The sequence below is a fragment of the Alosa sapidissima genome, chromosome 7 (assembly GCF_018492685.1).
Source record: "Alosa sapidissima isolate fAloSap1 chromosome 7, fAloSap1.pri, whole genome shotgun sequence".
NCBI classification, from domain to species: Eukaryota; Metazoa; Chordata; class Actinopteri; order Clupeiformes; family Clupeidae; genus Alosa; species Alosa sapidissima.
Genome location: NC_055963.1, coordinates 12390786 through 12393285, shown reverse-complemented (window position 1 = coordinate 12393285; position 2500 = coordinate 12390786). Strand labels below are relative to the sequence as shown.

Here is a 2500-nt window from a genome sequence, read left to right as displayed (position 1 = left end):
GTGTGTGTCCAGGGTGTGTTCATGTATGAGTGTGTGTGTGTGTGTGTGTGTGTGTGTGTGTGTGTGTGTGTGTGTGTGTGTGTGTGTGTGTGTTTAGCACTAACCTCTGAGGTGCACTTAAGTGTGTTTGTGAGTGTGCTGACGTTGTTGGCCATGTTGGGCGGCGCGTTGAGGAGGGTGAGCAGGACGCAGGTGGACAGAAGCAGCCGCTGGCCCTGACTGGACCCCACAGTGGGCAGGATGACCGCCAGCACGCAGCGCAGTGGGTGGAGCAGCACCGTCAGCAGGAACACACACACGCCACACACACACGCCGCCACGCCCGCCCAGCGTGCCGGGTAGTGCAGCGCCCCCCCCGACAACCAGCCAAAGAGCAGGCCGGCAGTCACCACGGCGATCAGGAGGCACATGAGGAGAAGGCTGAGCAGCTCACGACGACTATGAGGCACCGGCCGGGAGAAGGAGTCCCACAGGTGCTCTAGAACGCCTCTCACACGCAACCTACGCATACACACACACACACACACACACACACACACACACACACACACACACACACACACAAAAACACCACAATTTGCTCACAACATCTGCCATAGACAGGTTATGCATAATTTGAGGAAATAACGTAGACGCACATACACACACAGTTGGACACACATATAATAACACTAATAATAACATTATAAATGACAACAACAGCAAACTATGATATAATATAATAACACTAATAATAGTATCATAAATGACAACAACAGCAGAAACGAGAATGATAATAATAACACTAATAATATTATTATAAATGATAAAAACAGCAGAAATGAGAATGATAATGATGATGACAAATACACCCTACCAGTGCAGTAAGATTAGAAAAAGAAAACAACAAAATACAATCAGTCAAAGAGTAAAATCAGTCAAAAGTGTACTGTTAGTTTACATGCACCACTGTTATAATAAAATCAATCAAAGGGCTGCAGACAGCGTTAGTAGTGAAATTCACACACAGACACAACCACCATATCACAATAACTATGCATAGACTAGTCGTAATGAAGCAGAATACAGTGACGAAAACGAAAGTTCATGAACTCGTTCATATTTTGAGCGAACGTGAACTGAACGTACTGTATTACTGCCTGATGAACGTTACTGTGAACTCGTTAATTCTGGTGTCTGTGAACGGCACGCTCTTTCAGTTTAACTTCGTTCAATAGGGTGCCAGATTTCTACAGAGCCTTCCACGCAAAAACCCGGCTAAAACACACCGTAAAAAGACCTTAATATGGCACCATACAGGTCACCATTTCTCAAACTATGGGCCGCGGTCCGCAACGTGGACAATGCTAGTCTGCAGAGTGAAATTATTCCCATGGCATCGTCGGATAATTTGCTGTGCAATTGATCAAGGAACCGCGGACAGAAAAAGAAAACAAACGTTTCTGCAATTAATAGGAAATACTAGCGTTGAGCGTTTATTCAATGCATGCGTTTTAATAGAACGACGTGGATTTATGCACCTTCCATAAAAAAACAGAGCACAGACTATATAAAACACCGTCTAGCATTAAGTATTAAAGTCAGCCAAAAGCTATTAATTAGTCTTAGTTAAATATAGTTAAAGCAGGGCTCTCAAGTTTTGAAGTTTGCAAGGAGTGAGACTTTGTTTCTAAGGGGGGAGGGGCGTGGCATTGACACAGCATTGACCCCCCCCCCCCCGATCAACAGACGCACCCTCCCCATGTCCCATCGACCCAGCTTCATGAGAGAGCACAAATTCCATTATTTCAAACACACTGTTTTATTTATTCTAGCACCCTATAGTAAATAATAATAAATAATTATATAATAATATAATAATTATAATAATAATTTCACCCAAATGGGCCCTTTGAACAGCAGTGGCTCATTCTGCTCTAAATAAACAGAAAACAACCAAATGAGAAAAAGCACATTTAGCCCCAAAATAGTCTCTTGAACAGTGGTGGTTCTGTCCGTGTGTGTGTGTGTGTGTGTGTGTGTGTGTGTGTGTGTGTGTGTGTGTGTGTGTGTGTTATGAGTGATGTTGTCCACGTTGCGGACCCACATCAAAACAAAACTATTTCCTGATTGGTTGAGAAATCCTATTTTCTGATTGGCCGATAGGTTAGTAACTGAACAGCAGCTCTCTGAGCTGAATGAGCGCACAGACAGCAACGTTGTGTGACACATATAGCCCTTAGAAATTTCTGTGCGGGCAAGTTAATAATTTCTCGGAGTGAGAAATGCCATGTGTGGCGTGTGAGCGTGTGAAGTCATTGAAATGCGTGTGTCTTGAGAGGTCTGTTAAAGATCTCCAGATCAGTGATTTACGCATGATCTGATCCGCCATTTACCATTCACAAAAGCTGGTATTGTGTTTCCTGAATTAAATGTAATTAAATAGCATATAAATATTCTATCAGTTTTGCATGAGGGAAACATCCCAAAACAACGGCACCCATATAATTGCTGTTGAAGT

General features: G+C 43.3%; 1 protein-coding gene across 2 annotated transcripts in view; it reads right to left on the bottom strand.

Annotated features, from left to right (window-relative positions):
* The window catches only part of LOC121713398 (osteoclast stimulatory transmembrane protein), a 5929-nt gene that overhangs the window by 2129 nt on the left and 1300 nt on the right, over nt 1-2500 (bottom strand). For both annotated transcript variants that reach the window (XM_042097957.1, XM_042097958.1), the window contains exon 2: nt 105-501. In XM_042097957.1, coding sequence (XP_041953891.1) covers nt 105-501 — 397 coding nt within the window. The remainder of the gene's footprint in view (nt 1-104; nt 502-2500) is intronic.